Below are 26,800 nucleotides of genomic sequence, written 5' to 3' on the forward strand. Positions count from 1 at the left end.
TTTTAAAAGTCACACTGACAATCCAAAAGTAAATAAACACTCCTGTAATTTCCCACTGATCCATAATGCATCAAATTTGATTCAAATCAGACATTTTCGGCAGACTTGAACACTGCAGTCTAATTTCAGAATACCCCATCAAGTTTAAAATAAATTCCCAAAGAAAGCAGCTAGGAATACTGGAACCAAAAATGTTACCCACTATACAAAGCAATCTTGTCGTAACTTTTCCCATTTACGTGGATATAACTCCACTGGCATCAGAATCAATTATTCATGTGTGAAAGTAGATAAGAATCACTCGCAGACTAGTTGACTGTAAAGGACACCATCGTCAAAGCCAAATGTGTCAGCAGTCAATTTAAGAGGTCTGATGACTGGCGTTCAAAAAGGAGAGGAAGGTTACCTGTGGAAAGTGAATGAGTAATAATAAAAACAGAACTCGCAGGAAATACTCAGCCGCTCTGGAGGAGTGAGAAACTTTCCAGGTTAATGCCGTTTTATTCGAGCAGTGTAACCATACCTGAATGAGAAAGAATTGCAGAGATATGGGGAAAGAATGATCAAACTAACAGAACTGCTCTTCAAAAAAGCTACCTCAGACTCAAAGGGCTTAACTGCCTCTTCCTGTGTTGTACTATTATTTGATTCTGTATCAACAAGCTAGGAGAGGAAAGTCATGAGCTTTACTGGAGTCATAAAGAGAGGAGAATTAAGCAGTGCAAGAACGATGACTTAAGGAAGACATGAACTTTGAACAGGCAGGTGAAGGAAGATGGAATAGAGACTGCAGTGGCTTGAGATTCAGGCTGCCTGGCAAGAGGTCGAAGTAATGGCAGAGAAGGGAAGTGAAGGGTGTGGCCCTTCTGCATGGATGTGAAGGCAGAGAGAACATGGAGGTATTGAATTAAGGAGATGTTTAACCATGGAGAAAAATTATCTTGGAGCAGGCGCACATATAATGGCTCCCATTTTTCATTAAAGTCCTCTCAAGCAAAATTAGTTTCTACTGACTTCATAATAACCCTATCAGACTCCATGGCAAATCACTCCTATTCCAATCACAGGCCACAGTACTTGTGAAGTGACAAAAGAAGCCACCTAAGCCAGACAGTATGCAGGTAACTTGCACAATATAAGATCCCATAAACAGCATGGGTAAACTCCCGTTTTCATTTGAATGGTGCCATTTGATCTTTGAAGTTCAGTTGGTCAAACTGACAGATCCTTGGTTTTAATAACACATTCATAAGAAACAATTCTGCCAGCATAGCTTTCCCTCAGTACTACACTGACATTTCTGATTGCATTATGTGTTCAAAACCCTCTACTTCACGATAGTGACGTTTAAGGGGCATCTTGACAAATACATGAATAAGATGGGAATAGGGGGATACGGACCCAGGAAGTGTAGAAGATTTTAGTTTGGATGGGCAGCATGGTTAGCGCAGGCTTGGAGGGCCGAAGGGCCTGTTCCTGTGCTGCACTTTTCTTTGTTCTACCGGAGTTAAAACACATCACCTTCCAACACAAAGGCATCAATGATAGCTGTGGTTGGCACTTGCCAATGTATTAAACCTGTGCAAAAAATATTCTAATTTCTCACACCTATGTTACAGAATACATACCTACAAAGAAAAAGACAGGCGTGCAGTTTCTTATTTTATTCCAATTTGATTTTGTTGAAGAAAATACAAGAATAATCCTGAAAGCAAACAAAGTTTCTGAGGAAGTAAATTGAGAAAAGTGGGTAGGAGGGGACTGGGAAATAGATAGTCTGTAGCCTCTTGTAGAAGAAACATACATAGAAAATAGGAGTAGGCCATTCAGCCCTTCGAGGTAGGTAGGTAGGCACAGTGATTTGAGAGAAATGAGTGGATGGCAATGGACCCAGTGAGACCCACAATTACCACTCTGCCCCACCAGGAAATACCACCCACAATCTGATACCCAACAGAAAAAGGAAGTTAAAAAAGCATAAAAGAGAAAGAAGCTGAAGAGAAGCTAAAGGACCAGAGGAAGGGAACAATTGGAGAATTGTTCTCCAATTTACAAATTGGAGCACAAAGACATCAGAGACAAGTGAAAGAAGCTATGTTCTGCGAGATACTGTTTGAAAAACCTGCAGAAGGTTGATTAGTAATATTAAAAATGTTATACTTGGATGCACTTCAGTGTTAATTTGTGTCCATTATTAGCTCCTATATTTACCTTTGTAATGCTGCTCATATAAACGTATGTTGTATCTACATTGCTCCCGCTGTCAGTGAAGGTACTGCAGTGTGCCACTGAAAAGGGGAAGGTATATAGGTGGCCAGTTTAGCTCTGTTGGCTGGACAGCTGGTTCGTGATGCAGTGCAAAGTCAACAGTGTGGGTTCAATTCCCGTAATGGCCGAGGTTATTCATGAAGATCTGCCTTCTCAACCTTGTCCCTCACCACCAGTCAGCTCTCCTCCTCAAAGGGCAGCCTACGGTCATCTGGCACTATGGTGACTTTATAATTTCAGCATAACTTCCATTTTAAATGTATCATGTTACTAGTCGAGCGAACCTGCTCTGAACTGCTTCAATCTCATTGCCATCCTTTTTTAAATAAGGCAACCAAAACTGTACTCCAGATGTGGTCTCACCAGCATCCTGCACAACTGCAGCAAAACATCTACTAATGTTATATTCCTTTCCCCTTGCAATAAATGCCATCATTCTATTTGCCTTTCTAGTCACTAGCTGCACCTACATTCGAACATTTTGTGATTCATGTACCATGACAGCCAGATCCTTCTGAACCGGAATATTCTGAAATCTCTCCCTATTTAAATAATATGCTGCTTTTCTATTCTCTCTGCCAGAGTGGACAAGTTCACATTTTCTCACACTATACCCCACCTTCCGAATTTTTGCCCATTCACTTGGCCCATTTCTGTCACTTATGTCCTCTTCATCACTTTCATACCTATCTTTGTCACATCAACAAATTTAGCAACTCTACATTCAGTCCATTCATCCAGGTGCTTAGTCTTGACTTCATACATACAGTACAGTGCTACAGCAGAGCAACTGGTTGCATTATTTAGGAATTAAAACATTTACCATTTCCCACAAACAAACTTGAGGAATTTTCAAGAAAGCCAAGAGCAGATTATTTATTCCTTTACTCCCAAAAATACTACATCTGATTCACAATAGTACAACCTGGCAAGAGCAGACACAATAGTTTACTTTGTCTCAACTAGCAGGGTGGTCCAGATATTTTGCAAACAGATGCAACACAACAAATGGGGAAGCTTTATTATATCTGCATCTTTATGTCACTAACCTAAAACCCTTAGCTGCTCTTAAGTTTATACCCCGGACCTTATAAACCTGGTGAATTTATTTCCAAGTTTAATGTAACATATTTCAAAGTGGCAGCTTTGTTGTTTTACATGTTATATGAAGAAAAAGTCAAGCATAGTGCTAAAGAACAAAGTGTTGGAAAAACTGCAGATCTGGCAGTATCTGTGGAGAGAGAAAACCATTGTTAAAGCTTTGAGTTTAATGATTCTTCAATATATTGTTATATTCTGATATAGTCCAATCTCAGAAGTAACTGTATAACAGATTAAAAGATCCTTCATTTCTTCTGACCAATAAATTTAAAAGCGCAAATAACTCTTGTATACGCTAAATTAGCCAATCTCAGCCACGATTGGCTACAGCACCAGAAAGTGAGGAAAGTGAGATAAAGAAAATAAACTAGAAAAACCATTCCTGATCCATCCAAATAGTTCTATTAAAAGCGAATATGTATCAACATTGAGTAAGAAAAGGTTTAGCCTTGGCTTAATGTTCTCCACAATCAATCAGCCTGGCTGCTTGTGCCGTGCTGTCGTACCGTGTTGCATTGGGTGAAATACTGGGTGGCACCCAAAACCTTTAAAATTGAAACCTTGCATTAACTACTGCCTTCAAGAGAAAGCAGTAGAAGGGCAGAATAAAAAGAAAGTTTTTTTTTAAATTTAGAGTACCCAATTCATTTTTTTCCAATTAAGAAGCAATTTTAGCACGGCCAATCCACCTACCCTGCACATCTTTGGGTTGTGGGGGCAAAGCCCACGCAAACACGGGGAGAATGTGCAAACGCCACATGGACAGTGACCCAGAGTCAGGATCGAACCTGGGTCCTCAGCTCCGTGAGGCAGCAACGTTACCCCCTGTGCCGCCGTGCTGCCCTGGATAAGAAGAAAGTTATATTGCTGACTGCATGTGGGACCCAGATGTATAGCACGATCCAAAGTTTAATGTCCCTGGATATTCCTGACACGAAGACATTTGCAGAGCTTGTTGAGCTGGCAACGGGGCATTACTACCCTAAGCCTTCAGTAAAAGGTACAAACTTAACGCCATGGGGAGATGCCTTGGAAAAACCATTGCAGCCTTTAAAGTAAGGCTAGAAGCCGAGGAAAAGCCATTGCAGCCTTTGAAGTAAAGCTAAGATAAATCGTGGAGCACTGCAATTTTGGGTCAACGTTGATGACATGTTGAGGGACCGATTGGTATGTGGTGTGAACAATGCAGCTATATAGAGAAAATTGTTAGCTGAACCAGAGTTAACTTTTAAAAAGACGCTGAAAATGGGATCAGTGATAGAGACCCCCGAGACAGGTGCCCAGGAGCTGTAAAGTGTACAGAGCAATGAGGTCCATTAGGGCAGGAAGTTGTGAGCAGCAATAGTGCCAGGAGTGAGTGCTGGTTAATGTATAGAGAATAATGCAGAAGCCAGAAAAGCCACAAAGTATAGAAGATTTAAACAACAGCCCAAGTGCAATACAGAATGCTATTGGTGCGCCAGGAATGTGTAGATTTAGAGAAGCAGAGAGCTTAGTGTGCGGAAGAAAAGAATATTTGAAGCAGAAGTGTAAAAAAAAAACAAAGGACCTGCCAATGCCATCAAAGTAAACAATCCAGCCCCAGTGCAGAGTATGGAGAATTGCCCAGCTTTGAACACTTTGTTACTGAATAATGTGAAAACGGGAAAAATAGCCCCCATCGTTGTTAGTCGCCCATTATTGCATTTACTGCAAATATATATTTCTTTGACCATGGATTTAATTTAGTTCAACCCAGTTTACAGAGTCGATTTATTTCTCATCTAATCAAATTTTGCCCTACTTTATAACTTTAAACCATCACCTTCACTGCTCGATCACCTCACTGAAATCCTTCCGTTCTACTACTTTAATTGTGTTTCAGCAGTTTAGTTACTCCTTCCCCAGCTTTCTAAAGAACTTACAGTCTGAATACTCAGATCACTGCTTTTTTTAAAATCCATTCATGGGACATGGGTGTCATGGCTAGGCTGGCATTTATTGCCCATCCCTAATTGCCGGTGAGAAGGTGGTGGTGAGCTGTATTCTTGAACCGCTGTGGACAACTTGGTGTAGGTACACTCTCAGTACAGTTAGGAAAGGAGCTCCAGGATTTTGACTCTGCAATGTAAAGGAATGGCAATATAATTCCAAATCAGGACGGTGAGTGACTTCAAGGAGAACATGCATGTGGTGGCATTCCCACGCATCTGCTGCCCTTGTCCTTTTAGGTGATAGAGGTTGCAAGTTTGGACGGTGCTGTCAAAGCTTTGGCAAGTTCTGCAGTGCATCTTGTGGATGGTACAAGCTGCTGCCACTGTGTCACAGTGGTGAAGAGAGTGAATGATTAAGGTGATGGATGGGGTGCCAATCAAGCAGGCTGTTCTATTCTGCATGGTGTCCAGCTTCTTCATGTTGTTGAAGCTACACTCAGAGGCCATTGGAGAATATTCCATCACACTCCTGACATGTGTCTTGCTTTGGGGAGACATTGGTGAAAACTCAGTGGAATCATTAGGATTTCCTCTCCAATTGAGATGATAATATACAGTCATAACTGGTCAACAGAACAAAGTCTACATTTATCGTAAGTAAATGTTAGATTTCCAGGAAATGTTTCTATTTAATTGTACTCTCTGGTGTCCCATTATTGCTACTATAATAATATTTTAACAGCAGTACAAACAAATTTGTAATATTTCTAACTCTAAGCATTGGTGCAACATTTCCTTTTGGAAAGCAGCCCAGTGAGTAGTCCATGGTATAATACAGCACAATATGTTTTTTTTATTATTCATGGGATGTGGGTTCGCTGGCAACGCCAGCACTTGTTGCCCATCTCCAATTGACCTTGAGAGCAGTTAAGAGTCAACCACATTGCTATGTGTCTGGAATCACATGTAGGCCAGACCAGCTAATGATGGCGGATTTCTTGGCCTGAAGGGCATTAATGAACTACATGGATTTTTACAATGATAGTCTTTACAATTACAAATACTGAGACTAGCTTACATTTCCGCAGGCGCGAGAGAAAGAGACTGCGCAAGAGAAAGATCGCGAGAGCCCGAGTGCGCCCAAGAGGGGACGGGCATGAGAGAAAGTGCAAGCCCTAGTGTGCTCAAGAGAGAGATAGTGCGTGTGTCACACGCATTGAAGGAAGGAGAGGGAGAGAGTCATCAGTCCCCCTTCTCTTGTTCCAAAATAAATAAGACAGCATTATTCAGTCAAGTCAATTTCATTTATTTTGTTCTCGTTTTGGGTTAGTTCTGTATAGAAAAAAAAACTTTGTTAAAGGAACGTGGCACTGGTTGAATTTTTTAAAATAACAATTGGACAGAAAGAAATAGAAGTGCACACTTTTGTAGATATGAAAGCCATTCATTTCAGAAAGGTGCTCTGCCAGAAAGCAATCCACCAGAAGATTAGAACAAAAAGATTTTAAAGCTGTCATGTGCGAGTGCCTTTAAGAATTGGATGTTTAAGAAATGTACCTTTAAGAAATGAAGCTGATCATATTAGTGAAGTGATGTCACGGGGCGGGGGGGGGGGGGGGGGGGGGGGGAGGAGGAGAGCTGAGCTCACTTCTGCTTTTTGGGAGTTTTAGTTGCAGTTTGAAGAAAGCTTGGGTGTGGCTGTGAGCTGCATTGCTGGTGATCTCTGCCATGAAGGACTATCTCTTAATCCTTTGGTGAAATCGGAATTGTAAAAATGTCTCCGTATTGAATATAAATCTAATCTGCTTCTGTTTGAAGGATTTGTTAAGTCTTTTGGATTTGTAAAGGAACAGTTTGCAGGACTGGGTAGGGTTGTATTATTTTCGGGGTTATGTTTGAAGTAAGGGGTGTTAAGAGATCCAATATTTATTTAAAAGGTTAATTTGAGTTCATGGAATAAACATTGTTTTGTTTTAAAAACCACGTGTCCATAATTGTAATACGACACATGGGGAACAAGCCGTGTGCTTCAAAAGCAACAATCCATTAAAGGTTGGGGTTGGTTGAACTCCATGATACATTTTGGGGTTCTGAAAACAGCTCTCCCATAAACACAGCAAAGGTACACATTAGTCAACCTCATTTAAGATATCACCAAGTGGCAAGACAGTCACAGATGGAAACCCACAATGTAACACTGAGACATCGCAGGATGCCACAGGAATTCATGTAATATTGCACCAACACTGTTCAACAAACACTTGTCATAATTTCCACACTTTACTCCTACTGAGCAAAACTAGAACAGCACATACCAGAATACTGCTTTCCAGAGTCATACGATTCAGTGCTCAACTCTGCACAGAATTACCTACTTTGAAACAGTGACATTTGAGCCAAAAATTAGAAACCAACCCTCACTGAGCAAAGGGAACACTGAATCTCTCGCCATCCAAAATATTTATTCTCCCACTCAGAAAAGCACTGAAGTTTAAATTCAGTGGCCTCCACGTGTGCCAGGGCTTTAATATCACTTACACAACAGAGGATTTTTGGTTCCCATCCAATTGCATTTTCTGCATCTCAACAGTCAGGTTACTCTGTTGGTCCTAACCGGTGTAAAAACCTAAATGGGACCGAAAATTGCCACAAATCAATTTACATCATATCAACAGCATTAACCTGATTTCCGTGTTGGATATAGGGGAACTGTTGCACATGAGGTGGACCCCGCAGTTAACTTTATTTAAGCCCTTTTCACCCAATTTCTGTAGGAAATTTGGACTGAGGTTTGTTCATGTTGATGGGCTAAATATCCCACATCAATGAAATGCCCAATACAAGACCAAAAAGCAGAAAGAGGAATTATCATCGAACTTGGAAATTTTGAGAGCCCTGCCTATAGAAAAAATGGCGGAGGCTTCTGCAGTTTCAGGGTCCACTCCACTAACTGCTGAGATGCTTACAGCAATTTTAGCAGTCGAGCTTCAGAAATTACGCTGGCAGGTCTCGGAGGACCATGAGAAAGCGATCAAGGTGGCGATATTCTCAATTTGAGCGGCCTTGGCTAGGGTGGACGAGGTGAAGAAGGTGCAGGAGTTGAAAGAGGTGGAGATAACTCTTGTCTAGGTAGAGTGATCAGATCACCTCCCTGGATGTGGAGATTTCCTGCGTGGTAACCAAAACAAAATATTAAGGGCCAAGGTGGACGACTTGGGAAATCGGTCTAGAAGACAGAACTTGAGTGGTTGGGTTGCTGGAGGGTCTGGAGGGCTAGAGCCTGACAAAGTTCACGTCACTGTTGTTTTGGAAGATATTGGGAGAGGGGAAATGGTGATACCTCCAGAGTTGGATCGAGCTCACAGGTCTTTGAGGCAGGAGCCCACGTGCTATCATTGTGTGCTTCCACGACAAAGAAAGAGTTTCACGGTGGGCAAAGGGTCATCGCAATTGCAGAAGGGAGGCCCATGCAATGAGAATTTATCAAGATGTTGAAGTGGAGCTGGCCAAGAGGCGTGCAGCATTTAACAAGGCCAAGGCTGCATTGTATCGCCATGCGGTTCAATTTGGCACGGTTTGCCCCGTTCACTCCCGTCTTTATGAAAATAGAGACTATTACTTTTGAGGCTGCAGAGGAGGCTGAAGCATTTGTGCAAAGAAATGGACTGGGGTTAATATAAATGTATTTTGTATTAGTGGGGTGATGTTTGTATGAAGGCGGGCAGGTGATTTCTGGTATTTCATGGAGTATGTATTGGGCAGTTTTGTAGCTTTTTATGTGGAATTTTATTGTGGGGGTTGGAGGGATGGATGTTGTTTATTGTCCATGTTTCTTCCCTTTCTTTCTCTCTATTCTGGAACTAATAAAGTTGGATTTGGGTGGGGGGGTTGGTTAGTGTTTTGGAATTTTGGTTATGAATAGTACTAATAGTACTGTGTGGGGGCCACCCCACGAGGGTGGGGGTGGGGGGGGGGGGGGGGGGGCTGCTTTGTTTTTATGTTTGGAGGGGTTCGGGGAGGGAGGGGGGTCTTTAGTTGCCCGGTCGCTGCTTGCTGGGCTGGTTGGGTGTGGTGTCAGTTTGTGGTGGGTTAGCTTTCTGACGGTTGCTGTGAACTTTTCTTTGTTTGGTCGTGTCGGGGGATTTGGTGGGCATCTGAGTGGGCCTGGTGTCGGCTCTCGGAGAGATTGCTCGAATTCCCCACAATGTAGGAATGGTTGACTCTGATGCAGGGAGGCAAGACACCCCCCTCATTCGGCTGGTCACATGGAATGTGAGGAAGTGGAGCTGACCAGTAAAGAGATCTAGGGTGTTTGCGCAGCTTCGGCGTTTGTTGGCTGCTGTGGTGCTGTTGCAGATAAGGTTACGGAAGGGTTGGGTGGGTCATTTGACAGTAGGGCTGGGCCGGAGGGGGGTGGGTTACAGACGACAGACAATAATGTGATTGACTCTTACTGCTTTCTGAAACGGCTGAGTAAGCCACTCAGTTCTAAGGCAATTTGGGGTGGGTAATAAATGCTAGCTTTGCCAGTGGCACCCACATCCCATCAAATAATACATTTTTTAAAAATTCTATATGTAAAGCAAAAGCTGGGTGCTTTGGCAAAATCACATCCACCTCAACCAAAATACTTCACAAACAAATGGCACAGTATGTTCAATTACAATTAGACAGGTCTTCGATGTTTTAAGATAATAGTTTGTGCTGAGGTAATCAAGTTTGTTGAGCATAATCTGGCGTGGCGCAGGAGCCCTACTCTGGCATGGCAGTCTCTGCTGCAAACAAAGACAATGGGTTGAGAAGGTGCACAAATTGCCAACCTTTGTTTTTTTTCTGGACTCACTTCCAGTTACTGCTCACCTTGAATTAGTCAGCATTTAACCACTCTTGCTTCCCATGTTGAGAATGCAATATTGTAGATAGTGCCTCAAAGCATGTTTGATATTCCTTTTGTACACAAGTGTTGAACTTCCAAACAGACCCTGTTCAATCGAATTGAGGAACTGTTAGTTTTTATCTGGGTAGGCAGATAACTGATGTTGATATGAGTACAGCATTTGTTTTAAATGAAAAAAATTCTAGGATTGTTATCCTCACCCTATGCACACCAGAGAGTGATATGCATCACAGGCAGCACTGTGGTAGCTGTGTTGAGAATGCTGTTCAGTCATGTTTGGTGATGATCAGATCCAGCTGTTGCCACTGCCCTGATCTTGGATACCTCCAGGACACCTTGTGGCATGCATTGTTCGGAAAGGTGTTAGTTACAGAAACTTCAGTATTCGCTGAATGTTCTCATTTATGTTTCCCAGTCCACCATGTCAGAGGTAGGTGGCCATGCCTCGTGGCCCATACCCATGCTTGTATTGAAATCCACAAGAAGTAAAAGATGTTCTGACTTAGGGATTCTGTTGACCGAAGAGACAGACTCCTCATAGAACTGGGGCGGGATTCTCCATCCCTGCGCCAGGTCGGAGAATCGTGGGGCGGGGGGGGCGGAGGAAGAGGAACAAATCACACGCCGCCGGTCTACCAATTCTGAGGGCCTACCGATTGGCGGGCAGGCTTATCCCGGTGGGGGCCTATGTTCCTCCGCGCCAGGCCCCTGTAGGTCTCCGCCATGTTGTGTCAAGGCCGCGTGAACTCGCGCCAGCCATGGCGTGCATGCTGTAGCCACCGAGGTTGGCCATTCCCTAAATACAAAATGGAGGAACGCAAAGCATACAGGTTAAAATGGACAATGTTTGCTGCACCAAGCAAATGTGGATTCTGTCTGCTAAGAGACCAGACAGCACCGAAATGAACATTCCGCATACTAATGAGGCAATCTCCGAGGCAGTTAGCATAGTAATGGAACGATCCCAGAGACAATGGACACAAATGGGGAAGTAACTGCAACATTGTATAGGATACCAGACACCCCGGCACCAGCGGGGTCCGAAAACAAAGCACCCGAAAGCCCACCCAGTAGCCAAGGAACAGCCTCAGTATTGGGGGGATTCAAACATATCGATTGGGAAGAGACCCAATCGATTCAGAGCAGGTAAAGGGGTCCGCCCAAAGGGGCGCGGATCCCTGGGACCTATAAAAGACAGGTCCCAAACTTAGTTCGTTCTTCTGAACCAGCCCTCCTCTCTGGACCAGCATTTCGACCAACTTTGCCAAGAAGACCTTGAACGAGAGAGAGGAGAGGTTTGGGGACAGCAGCCGCCAGTAAGTAAGTCTCACAACGATCGCTACCAGAGATACACACTCCTGACCCCTTTTAACCCGTACCACCCTGAAGTCTGCAGACCAGAGCAGAGCAAGAGGCCTTGCCCCCTGATCCGGCAGTTCCTTCGAGATAAGTATTTGTTTATTTAGCGGTAGGAATAGTTTAATCCTCTTAGCGGGTGCATGGGTAGGATTATAATTGTATTATAATAAACTCAGTTGTTTGAACTTACTAATTGGTGTATGGTTTTATTGCTTTGAACTTCACCTTGAAACTTGTGGCGATATCTTAACGATACCTGGCGACTCCAGAGCTAAGTAACGAAACAGAGCCAAATTGAGTGTTAAGCACACTCACCCAGAACAAGCAACAATGCCATGAACTCACGCTGGCCGTGGCGTGCATTTGCAGACCCGCAGCACCCGTGCTGATGCCCATATCGGCAGCTGGAGCAGCGCGAGGCTCTCCAATGCCATGCTGGCCCCCTGTGCGGCACAGGATCCCTGATCCTAGGGACCAGACAACGCCGTCGTAAAATGCTCCGGCATTTACGCTGCTGTCAACACTTAGCCCCAGGATCGGAGAATTCCGCCCCTGGTCTTTCAACTCTGTGCAGCACAGCTTTGGAGCTTAGACACTTACAAGGTTAACCACCCCTTTAATTTGAGAGGCAGATGGAGAGAACATACTGTACACCATTTGTGAGATGAGGGGCCGCAGTGTTCTATCTTTGAGGGTACGGAGTTCTTTACAGAAAAACCTTTGCCTTGCTCTACCGTTTCCACTGAACTATTTCCTTACCAGGTGAATGGCTAATCTTTTTACTTCATTAATAGATACTCTGCGAGCCTGGTCTCTTGCGGGGTGAACCTTTGTCTATTGCGGAGAATCTATGGCAATATTCAGTCTTATCTATTCCATGTCGCTAACAGTTGTCTTGCAAGTGTCATCAACCAGCTGAAATCACATGCACATGATAAGGTGTTATTCAATTAATTAGATAATTATATAAGGTGTTAGTGGGGCCACACCTGGAGTATTGTGTTCAGTTTTGGTCTCCTTACTTGAGAAAGGACGTACTGGCGCTGGAGGGTGTGCAGAGGAGATTCACTAGGTTAATCCCAGAGCTGAAGGGGTTGGATTATGAGGAGAGGTTGAGTAGACTGGGACTGTACTCGTTGGAATTTAGAAGGATGAGGGGGGATCTTATAGAAACATTTAAAATTATGAAGGGAATAGATAGGATAGATGCGGGCAGGTTGTTTCCACTGGCGGGTGACAGCAGAACTAGGGGGCATAGCCTCAAAATAAGGGGAAGTAGATTTAGGACTGAGTTTAGGAGGAACTTCTTCACCCAAAGGGTTGTGAATCTATGGAATTCCTTGCCCAGTGAAGCAGTTGAGGCTCCTTCATTACATGTTTTTAAGGTAAAGATAGTTTTTTGAAGAATAAAGGGATTAAGGGTTATGGTGTTCGGGCCGGAAAGTGGAGCTGAGTCCACAAAAGATCAGCCATGATCTAATTGAATGACGGAGCAGGCTCGAGGGGCCAGATGGCCTACTCCTGCTCCTAGTTCTTATGTTCTTATGTTATAGATATAGAGAAATACAGCACAGAACAGGCCCTTCGGCCCACGAAGTTGCGCCGAACATTTGTCCTAGGTTAATCATAGAATTTTGGACAATTTTCCATGGCCAATCCACCCAACCTGCACATCTTTGGACTGTGGGAGGAAACCGGAGTACCCGGAGGAAACCCACGCAGTCACGGGGAGGATGTGCAGACTCCACACAGACAGTGACCCAAGTCAAAATCGAACTTGGGACCCTGGAGCTGTGAAGCAATTGTGCTATCCACAATGCTACCGTGCTGCCCTTAAGAAGTTAACCTACACTCCATTATTCTACCCTAATCCAAGTACCTATCCAATAGCCGCTTGAAGGTCCCTAACTTTTCTGACTCAACTACTACCACAGGCAGTGCATTCCATGCCCCCACTACTCTCTGGGTAAAGAACCTACCTCTGACATCCCCTCTATATCGTCCACCATTTATCTTAAATTTATGTCCCCTTGTAATGGTGTGTTCCACCCGGGGAAAAAGTCTCTGACTGTCTACTCTATCTATTCCCCTGATCATCTTATAAACCTCTATCAAGTCGCCCCTCATCCTTCTCCGTTCTAATGAGAAAAGGCCTAGCACCCTCAACCTTTCCTCGTATGACCTACTCTCCATTCCAGGCAACATCCTGGTAAATCTCCTTTGCACCTTTTCCAAAGCTTCCACATCCTTCCTAAAATGAGGTGACCAGAACTGCACACAGTACTCCAAATGTGGCCTGACCAAGGTTTTGTACAACTGCATCATCACCTCACGGCTCTTAAATTCAATCCCTCTGCTAATGAACGCTAGCACACCATAGGCCTTCTTCACAGCTCTATCCACTTGAGTGGCAACTTTCAAAGAACTATGAACATAGACCCCAAGATCTCTCTGCTCCTCCACATTGCCAAGAACCCTACCATTAACCCTGTATTCCGCATTCAGATTTGTCCTTCCAAAATGAACAACCTCACACTTGTCAGGGTTAAACTCCATCTGCCACTTCTCAGCCCAGCTCTGCATTCTATCTATGTCTCTTTGAAGCCGACAACAGCCCTCCTCACTATCCACAACTCCACCAATTTTCGTATCATCTGCAAATTTACTGACCCACCCTTCAACTCCCTCATCCAAGTCGTTAATGAAAATCACAAACAGCAGAGGACCCAGAACTGATCCCTGCGGTACGCCACTGATAACTGGGCTCCAGGCTGAATATTTGCCATCCACCACCACTCTCTGTCTTCTATCGGTTAGCCAGTTGTTATCCAACTGGCCAAATTTCCCACTATCCCATGCCTCCTTACTTTCTGCATAAGCCTACCATGGGGAACCTTATCAAATGCCTTACTAAAATCCATGTACACTACATCCACTGCTTTACCTTCATCCACATGCTTGGTCACCTCCTCAAAGAATTCAATAAGACTTGTAAGGCAAGACCTACCCCTCACAAATCCGTGCTGACTATCCCTAATCAAGCAATGCCTTTCCAGATGCTCAGAAATCCTATCCCTCAGTACCCTTTCCATTACTTTGCCTACCACCGAAGTAAGACTAACTGACCTGTAATTCCCAGGGTTATCCCTATTCCCTTTTTTGAACAGGGGCACGACATTCGCCACTCTCCAATCCTCTGGTACCACCCCTGTTGACAGCGAGGACGAAAAGATCATTGCCAACGGCTCTGCAATTTCATTTCTTGCTTCCCATAGAATCCTTGGATATATCCCGTCAGGCCCGGGGGACTTGTCTATCCTCAAGTTTTTCAAAACGCGCAACACATCTTCCTTCCTGACAAGTATCTCCTCAAGCTTATCAGTCTGCTTCACGCTGTCCTCTCCAACAATATGGCCCCTCTCGTTTGTAAATACTGAAGAAAAATACTTGTTCAAGACCTCTCCTATCTCTTCAGACTCAATACACAATCTCCCACTACTGTCCTTAATCGGACCTACCCTCGCTCTAGTCATTCTCATATTTCTCACATATGTGTAAAAGGCCTTGGGGTTTTCCTTGATCCTACCCGCCAAAGATTTTTCATGCCCTCTCTTAGCTCTCCTAATCCCTTTCTTCAGTTCCCTCCTGACTATCTTGTATCCCTCCAGCGCCCTGTCTGAACCTTGTTTCTTCAGCCTTACATAAGTCTCCTTCTTCCTCTTAACAAGACATTCAACCTCTCTTGTCAACCATGGTTCCCTCACTCGACCATCTCTTCCCTGCCTGACAGGGACATACATATCAAAGACACGCAGTACCTGTTCCTTGAACAAGTTCCACATTTCACTTGTGTCCTTCCCTGACAGCCTATGTTCCCAACTTCTGCACTTCAATTCTTGTCTGACAGCATTGTATTTACCCTTCCCCCAATTATAAACCTTGCCCTGTTGCTCGCACCTATCCCTCTCCATTACTAAAGTGAAAGTCACAGAATTGTGGTCACGACCTCCAAAATGCTCCCCCACTAACAAATCTATCACCTGCCCTGGTTCATTACCAAGTACTAAATCCAATATGGCCTCCCCTCTGGTCGGACAATCTACATACTGTGTTAGAAAAGCTTCCTGGACACACTGCACAAACACTACCCCATCCAAACTATTTGATCTAAAGAGTTTCCACTCAATGTTTGGGAAGTTGAAGTCGCCCATGACTACTACCCTGTGACTTCTGCACCTTTCCAAAATCTGTTTCCCAATCTGTTCCTCCACATCTCTGCTGCTATTGGGGGGCCTATAGAAAACTCCCAACAAGGTGACTGCTCCTTTCCTATTTCTAACTTCAACCCATATTACCTCAGTAGGCAGATCCCTCTCGAACTGCCTTTCTGCAGCTGTTATACTATCTCTAATTAACAATGCCACCCCCCCACCTCTTTTACCATCCTCCCTAATCTCGTTGAAACATCTATAACCAGGGACCTCCAACAACCATTTCTGCCCCTCTTCTATCCAAGTTTCCGTGATGGCCACCACATCGTAGTCCCAAGTACAGATCCATGCCTTAAGTTCACCCACCTTATTCCTGATGCTTCTTGCATTAAAGTATACACACTTCAACCCATCTCCTTGCCTGCAAGTACTCTCCTTTGTCACTGTTACCTTCCCCACTGCATCACTACGTGCTTTGGCGTCCTGACTATCGTCTACCTTAGTTGCTGGACTACAGATCCGGTTCCCATACCCCTGCCAAATTAGTTTAAACCCTCCCGAAGAGTACTAGAAAACCTCCCCCCCAGGATATTGGTGCCCCTCTGGTTCAGATGCAACCCGTCCTGCTTGTACAGGTCCCACCTTCCCCAGAATGCGCTCCAATTATCCAAATACCTGAAGCCCTCCCTCCTACACCATTCCTGCAGCCACGTGTTCAACTGCACTCTCTCCCTATTCCTAGCCTCGCTATCACGTGGCACCGGCAACAAACCAGAGATGACAACTCTGTCTGTCCTGGCCTTTAACTTCCAGCCTAACTCCCTAAACTTGTTTATTACCTCCACACCCTTTTTCCTACCTACATCGTTGGTACCAATGTGCACCACGACTTCTGGCTGCTCACCCTCCCCCTTCAGGATCCTGAAGACACGATCAGAGACATCCCTGGCCCTGGCACCCGGGAGGCAACATACCTTTCGGGAGTCTCGCTCGCGACCACAGAATCTCCTATCTATTCCCCTAACCATTGAATCTCCTATTACTATTGCTTTTCTATGCTCCCCCCTTCCCTTCTGAGCCCCAGAGCCAGACGCAGTGCCAGAGACCTGGCCGCTGGGGCCTTCCCCCGGTAGGTCATCCCCCCCAACAGCATCCAAAACGGTATACTTGTTTTGAAGGGGAATGGCCACGAGGGATCCCTGCACTGTCTGCCTGTTAGTTTTCTTTCCCCTGACTGTAACCCAGCTACTCTTGTCCAGTACCTTTGGTGTGGCTACCTCCCTGTAACTCTTCTCTATGACCCCCTCTGCCTCCCGGATGATCCGAAGTTCATCCAGCTCCAGTACCTTAACACGATCTCTGAGGAGCTGGAGTTGGGTGCACTTCCCGCAGGTATAGTCAGCGGGGACACCAGTGGTATCCCTCACCACCCACATCCTACAGGAGGAGCATGCAACTGCCCTAGCCTCCATCCCCTCTTACTTTACAGAATTAGCTGCCCCTTGGACCAACTGGACCTCCGCCCTCCGACTCTACTTCCAGTCAGCTGTACTCTAAACTCCTGGCTCCCTTCACGCTCTTTGATAAATATAGGAAATGAAATGTAAGGAGCACCTTACTCCCTCCTCACCTAACTCCCTCAGTCACCAAACTCTCACTGTAGCACTCAAATGCCACAAGCTCAGCACTCCCTCAGTCACCAAACTCTCACTGTAGCACTCAAATGCCACAAGCTCAGCACTCCAGTGCAAACAAAGTCTGCACTATAACTAGCTCCTATTTATACTGTGACTCTAGCTTCTGAAAACTGGCCTAATGCAATTAACTAATTAACAAGCTCCAGCTGCAAGTAAGTCCAAGTAGAACCTTGTTTAAAGCGGATTCAAAATTCACCTTCTTACAGACCAAACAGCAACTTTTAAGTTAATTAACTAAATAAAAGGAATACTAGACTTCAAATAAAAATGAATCCTTATACTCCCTCAGTCACCAAACTCTCACTGTAGCACTCAAATGCCACAAGCTCAGCACTCCAGTGCAAACAAAGTGTTCTTATGATCCTGACGTTTCAGCTTGCCAATCGAAAAATTGGCACCTTCTCCCCTTCATATGTTTGCCTATCGTGATGGTTTTCATCCTTTCATTGAGCAGAGACTTAAGCTCCAAGCACCCATTGAAGTCCAACAGGACGACATGATGCATCCAGTGTAGGTGAAGAAAGTTAACATGCTTTACACTTTTCTGTACCAGTTTGCGTCTGTTTCAGCTGACAGTTACGTACAGAAAGTGAATACAGCACAAATTTGCTGTGCAGTTCTGTTCACACATAAACGAATACTGTACTAACACGTTTTTAAACTTAAGATTTTAAAATTCCACCATACATGATATAACACCATATTCCACCATAAATGATATAACATCTGCTCATTTTCATTGGCACAACAATCCTGCCTCCACCACACTCTCAAGCAGTGTATTCTAGATCTTAACCACTTGCTGCATGTAAAGGTTTTTCCACATTTCACCATTGCTTCTTTTGCCAATTACCATAAACCTGTGTTTTCTTGTTCTCAGTCCTTCCACGAAAGGTAAAATTTTTCCCTATCCACTCTCTTCAGGCCCCTCATGGCTTGAACACATCTATCAGATTTCCTCTCAACCTTCTCTTCTCCAAGGAAAACAGTCCCAATTTCTCCAATCTATGCAAGTGAAGTTTCCCATCTCTAGGACCATGCTCATGGATCTTTGATGCCTTCACATCTTTTTTTTTTATAATTTAGAGTGCCCAATTCTTTTTTTTTTCCAATTAAGGGGCAATTTAGCGTGGCCAGTCCACCTACCTGGCACACGATTTTGGGTTTGTGCATGTGTGAGATCCACGCAAACGTCACACGGACAGTGACCCGGGGCAGGAATCAAACACGGGTCCTCAGCATCGTGAGGCAGCTGTGCTAGCCATTGCAACACCGTGCCACCCCGTCACATATTTTCTAAAGTGTAGCACCCAGAACTGTGTGCAATACTCCATTTGAGGCTGAAATAATACAAGTTAAACAAATTCCTTGCTTTTATACTCTGCACCTCTATTAATAAAACCTAGGGTGAAGTATACCCAGGGCCGCAATGTAGCACAGTGGTTAGAATTTCTAGTTGTTGTCGAGGGGCTGGGGTTGTGTATTTGTTGAATAAAAATATTTTTCCAAAACAGATACTCAGTTGGGGTGGCACAGTGCATAGTGGCTAGCACTGCTGTCTCACAGCGCTGAGGACCCATGTTCGATCCCGGACCACTGTCCATTTGGAGCTTGCACATTCTCCCCATGACTGTGTGGGTCTCACCCCCACAACCCAAAGATGTGCAGGGTAGGTGGATTGACAACATTAAATTGTTCCTCAATTGGAAAAGAAAAAGCATCGAGTACCCTAAATTTATTTATTTTTTAAATATTCAACTGAGGCTGAACTAAGCTTTTACATAGTTTTAGCACAACTTCCTGGCTGTTATGCACTATGCCTCTATAAAGTCCAGGATTCCATTCCTGTCGTGCAGTCAAAGATTTACGCACAAACACTGCCAGGTCTGACTGTTCTTGCACCGTCATCAAAACTGTACCATTCTGTTTCTACTGTCTCCTTTCATGCTTCCAACCAAAATGGAGTACTGAATTTCATCTGCCATGTGTCTGCCCATTCCACCAGTTGTTGACATCCTCTGGAGCTCTAGCAGTTCTTCCTCAGTGCTTGCTAACTTTCAAGATCCATGTCAGATGCACATTTTGAATTTATGGCCTGTGCACCCAAATAGAGTGGGAGGAAGCTCATGGGTAGCACATGCAGAATGCCCAGCTTCTGTGCTACAAGTTCTATATAAAATATGAAACCTGGTCAGTATAAAATAGAGTACAAATTTTACAAATATTGTAATGCAAAAATTTCAAAGACTCAAATTTGGCCTTGGGCAATTTTATTGTATCCTGGTTCATGTTTAATTCACATTTCTAAGGAATAAGGGACTTCAGTTTCATATGTGGGGGCAGGATAAAAGACAGTTTTTTGATACAAGCAGAGAAAATGCTTCAAAATTCTTCTGCACATCAAATGAGACGTTAATCACGTCATGTCCGTTTTTTCCTTAATGTAAAACATGCCAAGATGTCCTCCAATGCCAGAGTGCTATATTAATACAATTTTATTGTGACTGCAAAAGTTGACAAACCCCATTCTGTTGCCTTTGGCATAACTCGCGTTCTTCTGGCAGCAAGTTTTGAAACTACTTTTTCTTTATAAATTCAGAGTACCCAATTTTTTGTTCAATTAAAGGACAATTTAGCATGGCCAATTCATCAACCCTGCACATCTTTTTCGGTTGTGGGGGTGAGAACCACGCAGATATGGGGAGAACGTGCAAACTCCACATGGACATTAGTCTGGGACAGGGATTGAACCCGGGTCCTCGGTGCCATGAGGCAGCAGTACTAACCAGTGCACCACCGTGCTGCCCAAGTTCTTAAACTTCTGTCAGATGTATTAACTCTGTTTCTGCCCAATGTCTGATTTAAAACAGAAACAGGTATTTAAAAGAAAACTCGAGAAAAAGACTAGCAACATAATGCTCTCCCTACGCTCCCACACCAAATTAAAAGAACCTTATGGGATTCAGCAGTACTCAAAATACAGCCTGAAGGACATTCAAGGTCCACCCCCCTCCACTTCGGATTTTCTGCAGAGTTGCTAGGCCGCATAACTCTCAGCTTCTGTGCAATTTACTTGGCATGGGGAGAGGAGGTTAGTAGAATTGCAAGTCAGCACTGTTATTTTGGCTTTTCTAACTCTCCAACACAAGGAGGCACGATAATGCTTGCAGGAAGCAGAGTTACACTAGCTTCCATAAACTTAATCAAGCAGCCTTACAGATGCCCTGCCACCGTGCCCACACCTCCAAGGCACCCACTTTTCCCCACAACCCCCCCCCCTGCACATTCCCAAAGGGCAAAGCCCGCCCGCAGCTTGGAATGGCTGAAATTAGTTCAGCATGTGGAAAATCCCACATCCCACGAGTCCGTTTTGCAATACTTCTAAGTGCAATCACAAGCAACAGGTTGGTTGGCATCATGACCCATAACAAAGTTTACTGTCACTAAAATTCACTAGGCAGCACGATGGCACAGTGGCTAGCACTGCTGCCTCATGCCACCAAGGACCCGGGTCCGATTCCGGCTCTGGGTCACTGTTCGTGTGGAGTTTGCACATTCTCTATGTATCTGCGTGGGCCTCACCCCCACAACCCATAGATGTGCAGGGTTGGCGGATTGGCCACACTAAATTGCCCCTTATTGGAAAAAAAGAGAATTGGGAACTTTAAATTTATTTTTAAAAAGTAACTGAAATTCACTTTCTATTTTGATATTAAAATCACCCAGGTTGGCAAAATAAAGACTTTACTTTCAAACAGTGCTTGATAATGTGTGCTTAAAATGTTACATTTTCCCTTATACTGTGCCGAACAGCAATAAAAATATTCTGGAGGAATTCCTCATTAAACATTTGGAAAAAGTCTAAAACAAACCATTCAAACTTCAGGAGGATGCATTTCTTTCAGGCTATTCACATCTGACTGTCAGCAGTACAGCTCATAATGACTACATCCGCTTGGTAATAACATCCTCCTTTTCTTGGGGCCACATTACGGGTAAGAAAGGATTCTGTCTGGTATACATTAGATTTCCTTTATTTTAATTGGTCCATCTCAAATTCAAACATTTATCAACAAATTTCAAACTATTCTACTGGTCAAAAATATAAGGGATACAGCATCCTTTTTTTTCCTTTTATTTCCATGCCCTCCCATACTAAGGTTTGATACAGGACAGAGGTTTATTTAGACGGTTTGCTTAAATTCTGCATTTCCTTTTTCCTGTACATGAATCTATCTTTCAGCAGGAATCCAAAGACCATCTATATTAAATAAGGATGAATCACTGCTGCCAAGTGTTTTTATTTCTGGTGTTTATTAAATTCAAGTTAATTGCAGCATTAGATTTTTCCAGGCCGTGGCTATTCTTTCTCTTTCCAATTGAAAGTACATACTTCCGGTGCAAACAAAATGTACTTTTCATCAAAAATGAGAAGAAGAATGTTTAACTTCCTTTTTCCATTTCCTAACTTTTACTCCCAAAACAGTGTAACCAGATGTGCAGATACAAGGTTAGAGGAAATCATTCATTGTTGTTTATTTTTCCTTATTTGGGGATAAGGTTTTTTTTTAAAATGATGTATATACCTGGAAAACAAGTATTACAGAAAGCCTGAGCAAAACTTGGGAAGAACATTTGAAGTGAAAAGCTAGACATATTAAAATCATGAATGTGCAACCAATGTGATTTTAAGAATCTGATTATTTTCCTTATGTAATGTTTGCTAAAAGGTTTGTAACGTGGAGAGATCCTAATCTATTCCGATGACAGTTCACTCCTGAACATTTTATCTGCCAGCATAAATCTCAGCATTTCCTGTCACTTCCGAGCTAGTGTAGAATTCTGGCAAAATATGTCATTTTGAATACACTCTTCTTATTCAAAGCCATCATTAAATCTACACAACTCCCTAGCTAACTCAGTTTTTCCCTTTTGCTTCAATCAACAGAGTAAAAACCTTAACCGTGACACCTAATCGCTACACCATCATTTATTCCACCTTCACTATTGTTTCAACTTCACTGCCAGTCTGCACTATAAGCCTCCAACAAGGCTGTATACTCCCTATACACACACGGCTGTGAGACAAAATTTGGCTCCAACTCCATCTAAAAGTTTGCTGACGACACGACCGTAGTGTGTTGGATCTCGAACAACGATGAGTCAGAATACAGGAGGGAAATAGAGAATCTAATGGAGTGGTGTAATGACAACAATCTCTCCCTCAATGTCAGCAAAATTAAAGAGATGGTCATTGACTTCAGGAAGCAAAGTACTGTACACACTCCTGTCAGCATCAACGGGGCCGAGGTGGAGATGGTTGGCAGCTTCAAATTCCTAAGTGTGCACATCACCAACGCTGCGACCAAGAAAGCACAACAGCGCCAAAACATCCTCAGGAAACTAAGGAAATTCAGCACGCCCACATTAACGCTTACCAACTTTTACAGGTGCACCATAGAAACTATTCTATCTGGCTGCATCACAGCCTGGTATGGCAACTGCTAGGGCCAAGACCGTAAGAAAGTACAGAGTCGGAAACACCGCCCAGTCCATCACACAAACCTGCCTCCCATCATTAACTCCATCTACACCTCCCGCTGGCTTGGGAAAGCGGGCAGCATAATCAAAGACCCCTCCCACTGGTTTACTCATTCCTCCAACTTCTTCAATCAGGCAGGAGATACAAAAGTCTGAGAACATGTACTAACATATTCAAAAACAGCTTCTTCCCCACTGCTACCAGACTCCTAAATGACCCTCTTATGGACTGATCTCTTCACACAGATATTATTAAACTAGAAAGAGTGCAGAAGAAATTTACAAGGATGCTACCAGGGCTTAATGGTCTGAGTTAGAAGGAGAGGCTGGGACTTTTTTCCCTGGAGCATAGGAGGCTGAGGGGTGATCTTATAGAGGTGTATAAAATAATGATGAGTTAAGGTAGATCGTCAACATCTTTTCTGAAAGGTAGAAGAACCTAGAACAAGAGGGCATAGGTTCACGGTGAGAGGGGAGAGATACAAAAGAGACCAGAGGGTACATTTCTTCATACAGAGGGTGGTGAGCCTCTGGAACAGGCTGCCAGAGGCAATGGTAGAGGCAGTTACAATGTTGTCCTTTAAAAATCAGTTAGACAGTTACATGGATAGGGTGGGTATAAAGGGATATGGGCCAAATGCAGGCAAGTGGGACTAGCTTAATGATAGAAACTGGGTGGCATGGACATGCTGGGCCGAAGGGCCTGTTTCCATGCTGTAAACATTTATGACTCTATCTTCTCTACCAAGTCGTACTACACCCAATGCCTGTGCCTATGTATTTATAATGTGTATTTTATGTTTGCCCTATTATGTATTTTCTTTTCATGTACAGAATTATCTGTCTGAGCTGTACGCAGAACAATACTTTTCACTGTAACTCGGTACACGTGACAATAAACAAAACCAATCCAATCCAAAAGTTTCTCAATTTTAAACAGATGATTCCTTTAATTAACTGAAGGAACTTAACACTTATATAATGCCTCTATAATGCTTTTCAAAACTTCTGCAGGTCCCAAACACATCACAGCCAATGAATTGCTTTTAAAGTGTAGTCACGGCTATCATTTTGTAGGCAAACACAATGTGCAAAAGGTCCTACAAACAATGAGCCTAACAATCAGATAATCTGTATTTCAGTGGTATTGATTGAAGGTCAGCACACTGGGAGAACTTCCAGCTGTTCCTCAAAATGTACATTGAAATCTTTTGTCTCCCCCCGATGGAGTCTTTGTTAGACATTTCACCCAAAAGATGACACGTCCAACAGCCCACCATACTAAACTATCAGCTTCAGTCATATGTTCAAATCCAGTAGGGTTTGAACCCATGATCTTCTGAATCCGGGATAAGGCTGAGAAAAATGTTACTCACTAAGCCACGTTGCCGTGACAAAACAAGATCTTTTCTTTTTCGAGTTTGTAAATTGTTTCAATGGCAGCTGAAACAAGAAATGCTGCAAACACAAGTTCTATAAACACATTTGGGCAAAGTTCAATAATTATGGGCAGAGAAGAAAAACTGGCGCTTATACTGGATTGCCTTGGGATAGAATTACAAATTAAGTTGCAAAGTTATTAAACCAGACAACACCAGTAAAATTTGCTAACTCAACTGTAGAGTATAAACCCCGCTTAACAGCTCGGCTGACATCAAGCCACAAAGAACACGTTCAATTTACAATAGTCAACGGAAACCACGAGTCATAATCTTTCCTGTAAGTGCTGTTGTATAATAGTAACATTTTTAGGAGAGTGGGCTTATTCAGGTTTGTGCCAAAGAATTCCAGTTCAAACACCGACCACCAGTGCAGTGTTGCTGTGCGATGACGCTCAGTATTAACCACCATGACGTTATTATAATTTGCAGCTGATTTAGAAGGAAATTCTCCGGCCAGTTGAATAGGTTTTGCATCTGTATCCTTTCCAAAAATCCTGGCGAAGGGATTATTAAAACAGATCGGTTCTGACACCTTGCTCATCTTAACTAATTTCATCATTACGCTTCAGAATCTGCACACACTTACTATCGGCTAAATCCCCATTAACAGATTTCCATTCACATTAAACGAATTAAAGGGTTTGATACTTCACAACAAACCATTCCAACAACTCACTTGGAATTGGCTGAATCTCCAGTTACTGCTTTTCATTTACGTTAAATTAATTAACTGATTTGATACTTCACAATAATGACGTTTTCAGTACAACTTCTATGGAGTTAGTTTTAACGGGGGTGGAGGGGGGGCGGAGACACGATTTTAAAGGGCAAAACGCAAATTGGTTGAAACTCTTGACAGTGCAATTTCCACTCGTTTAAAGAAATTTAGGTTGTTAAATTACACCTACGCGGAAAATGCCAGAATGACAGTCATTGTGTAAAGGTATATTAAAAGAAATATGACATGCCATAAGTGCTTGCGAGCAGTTAGAAAAGTTGCACGCTGGTTTGCATCAGAAGAAAAGGTGTGGGGAGCAAGAGTCGCCAGTGTTGTGCTGGTGGTCACCGTTATTTGTCTCTTGTGTGGGGTGGGTGGGGGGTCTTTACCTGTCTTGAGATTGCTCCTCATACATCCTCTCTTTGCCCTCCTTGAAGAGCCGGATGGCCCGCTTGGATTTCTTCATCAGGCTGTCGATGTAGATCTTGAAGTACTCGTTCTCACTCAGGACGTGCATGCGGTCCTCGTACTTGGGCAGGATGAGCCGGAGGTGCTGGTAAGTGTCCGGCAGGATGTCCAGAATGTACGGGGGGCTGTTCTTCAGCTGCAGCTTGGAGTTCTGGCACAGCCTCACCACTTTGTCCATCAGCTTCCAGGTCTTCTCCACCATCCGCTTGTCGGCCGCCTGCTTCGGCGGCCCCACCGCGTCCTGGATGGCGTCGATCAGCCCCAGGATCCGACCTTTCTTCACGTTGCTACGTGGATTCCTCGGCGCCGCCGCCATGTTCCCGACCTCTTCTTCTTTTTCTTCTTCTTGGCACTTTTTTCTTTGGTCTTTCTTTTCCTCTCTCTTCCACTTCGGGAAATATAAACAGAGCGTTTCCCCTCCCTGGCGCGAATCAAGTCAAAACCTCCAGGGCGGGATCAGGGTCGAGGACCGGATTGTCTAACTGCACCATGTGCAGGCGTTGTGGTTCTGAGAGGAAGGGGGAGTTGGGCTCTGGATGTGTGGGATATAAGGCCCGACCGGGAAACCAAGGCCAAAGCGACTCGGCTCCAGACTCCTCCACACAAACACAGAGCCACAGGAAAACACAGGGGGAGAGGGGGCGGAGCTCCCGGCCCTGTGGCAGGCAGCCGCCTGCACCAATCAGCCTCAGAGCCCAGCCCGTAGTCCCGCCCTCCTCGCTCGCCGTCTCCGCCCTCTCCGCTCCCCGGTTACCCTAGCAACCAATCCGATTTGTCTGATTGACAGCGCGACGGAACCAACCGTCGCCCCCGATTGGCCGTGAGCGGGGGGGGCGGGGGAGAGGCACGAGGCGTGGCAGAGGCGGGGCTAGGGTGGCGCGGGGCTGCAGGCGCGGCGGCGGATTTGGAGGCGTGGCCGGCCTTGCTAAATCATGATTGGCGCTTAGTGGGTCCAATCGAACAATGGAATGAAGGGTCGATCGACCAATCAGACCTCTGGGAGGTCGACGGCCAGTTCTCATTGGGCATCCGGTTTCGACCAATGGGAGAGAGCTGATAGAGTGCGGGCCCACAGCTGCTCGAATGATTGACAGGGTTAATGGAACCGGAGCGGGGTGAGTCCCATATCGGGCACCCGGCCTGCCTGAGGAATCATCAGTCAGGCATTTCCACTTTTTTCAAGGC

At 44.2% G+C, this 26,800-nt stretch overlaps 1 protein-coding gene across 5 annotated transcripts in view; it reads right to left on the minus strand.

Moving 5' to 3' along the window:
• cblb (Cbl proto-oncogene B, E3 ubiquitin protein ligase) overlaps nt 1-26,273 on the minus strand; it is a 238,651-nt gene extending 212,378 nt beyond the window's left edge. For 2 of the 5 annotated variants that reach the window (XM_038801837.1, XM_038801838.1), the window contains exon 1: nt 25,537-26,271. In XM_038801837.1, the coding sequence (XP_038657765.1) occupies nt 25,537-25,931 (395 nt within the window). In that variant the 5' untranslated portion in view covers nt 25,932-26,271. Of the gene's footprint in view, nt 1-25,536 lie in introns of all 5 variants that reach the window. The other 3 variants (XM_038801840.1, XM_038801836.1, XM_038801839.1) reach the window with 3 other exon arrangements.
• Nucleotides 26,274-26,800: the final 527 nt, after the last annotated feature.

The sequence above is a fragment of the Scyliorhinus canicula genome, chromosome 7 (assembly GCF_902713615.1).
Source record: "Scyliorhinus canicula chromosome 7, sScyCan1.1, whole genome shotgun sequence".
NCBI lineage: Eukaryota > Metazoa > Chordata > Chondrichthyes > Carcharhiniformes > Scyliorhinidae > Scyliorhinus > Scyliorhinus canicula.